Here is a 1816-nt window from a genome sequence, read left to right as displayed (position 1 = left end):
GCCCATTTGAGACTTATATATCTATTCAAATTTTTAAACAAACCAATCTGTGATCCACAGTGGCTAAGAGTATCTATCAAAGTAGCAGACTGAAGGCATTGAACATGCCCATTGCAAAATTCAAACTCATATCTATTCAAACTTTTACACAAACCAATGTTTCATCCACATAGGCTAAGAATATATATCGAAGTAGTAGACTGAAGGCACTGAACTTGCCTTTTTCAGATTCATATATCTATTCAAACTTTTACATAAACCAGTGTTTCATCCACAGTGGCTCGTGATTTTCAAAATATTTATGTATGCCATAATAAGCACTTCACGAATCAACTAGGAATTGAAGGCACTTGCACAAAGAATATAATAACAAAAAACCAACGTATTCTTGCACAATAATATTATTGATGATAACACTATGCATAAATTGCTATTGCTTTGTTGTAAGCCAGAGCAAGATCTTGATCTTCCTTGGCACAGATGTTACTGTCAGATGGACTGAGATGAATTTTTGCAGCCCCATTCCTCAATCCAACTTTATTCCTTTTCAATTTTGGGGCCATGAGAATCTGATAGCAGCTAACAGCTTCCTTCTTCTCCTTCTCAACCATCTCACCACCATCTTTCTGCTTTTCTTGATCTTTCCCATGTTCCTTGCATGCACTACTGTTGAAGTCTTGACAGCGGGATTGTTGTTCTTGGGCATCAACAACATTATTAGGTTTAATGGACAGTAATTTTCCCACAAATGAAGAACTGGGTTCGACAGGATTCCCCATCAAATCTCTGAAACCCACAACCCCCCAGTTGCAGGGATGAATCTGTTCATTCTGTGAAGATCTACTCCATCAAGAATCATGGTGCCAAGGTTGAGAATGCCCTGTGGGTGACCAGAAGGACGACGGACCTGCAGTGCCAAGAAACTCATCCCACTGAAATCTGTGCTCCCGTAGCCCTTGAGGAGAGTGGAAAGCAAGACCCTCACAGTGCCTAGCAGGGTATCCCTGAGGCAACCCACGCAGTATATCTCCATCATCACAGCAGAGGTTTCACAGCGGAGAAAACTCTCTTCCACTCTGAATATGGCCTTGTCGTTCCAAGTAGGGTTTGCGCCCCCTATTCTGTCAATTTGCGTCGTCAGTTTTTTCTCGAAATTGATCCATACAACACAGTAGGTCTGCATCAAGCCAAAAAGATGCATCTCCTTCAGATCTTGAGCTGAGATGATGTTAAGCTCCAGCTGTGTGTAAGCTTCCCCCATGATGTAGAGTGAATTTACTGCACAAGGAAACACAATATTCAGAGACCACCTTGATTGAAATTACAGGAGAAGAAACGCCATGAATGAAATCTTTTGAAATCTGAACATTGTATAGAACTGACTTATAAGACAAAACACATCATAGACTCTCTAGCTCATGATGATGAAAGCAGATGGAAATCAATGCAGAAGGCCACCCCAAATGATCATGATCAAAGCCAAGAAGCAGAAAAACCCATTCATAGATACAACAATAATGGAACAAATGTACCAAATCCATTTGTTGTTTCATTTTAGAATTTTATTATTCTAATTTCCATTTCAAAACTCCATTAATTCACCTGCACCTATAGTCTCAGGCTCTCATATTCATAAAAACAATGTACAAAATTTTGCTTGAGTTAGTTTTAGATTATAAAATCTACCCATTTCAAAACTCCATTGCTTCACCTGCACCTATCTTCTCAGGCTCTCATATTGATAAAAGCAATGTAGAAAATTTTGGTTGTTAGTGTTAGACTATAAAATCTACCCATTCCAAAACTCCATTGCTTC

The 1816-nt window shown here is 39.1% G+C and overlaps 1 protein-coding gene across 1 annotated transcript; it reads right to left on the bottom strand.

Annotated features, from left to right (window-relative positions):
• Positions 1-778: 778 nt before the first annotated feature.
• On the bottom strand, positions 779-1261 carry LOC149214708 (protein SRC2-like). The gene has a single exon (XM_089389481.1). The coding sequence runs from the start codon at positions 1259-1261 to the stop codon at positions 779-781; it is 483 nt and encodes a 160-aa protein (XP_089245607.1).
• Between the last annotated feature and the right edge of the window lie 555 nt (positions 1262-1816).

This window comes from Pinus tabuliformis, chromosome 1_1, assembly GCF_031772625.1.
Source record: "Pinus tabuliformis cultivar Carrire ecotype Pingquan chromosome 1_1, CPIR1, whole genome shotgun sequence".
NCBI lineage: Eukaryota > Viridiplantae > Streptophyta > Pinopsida > Pinales > Pinaceae > Pinus > Pinus tabuliformis.
The sequence above is the reverse complement of the archived record's forward strand: the minus strand, read 5'-3'. Positions and strand labels throughout refer to the sequence as shown.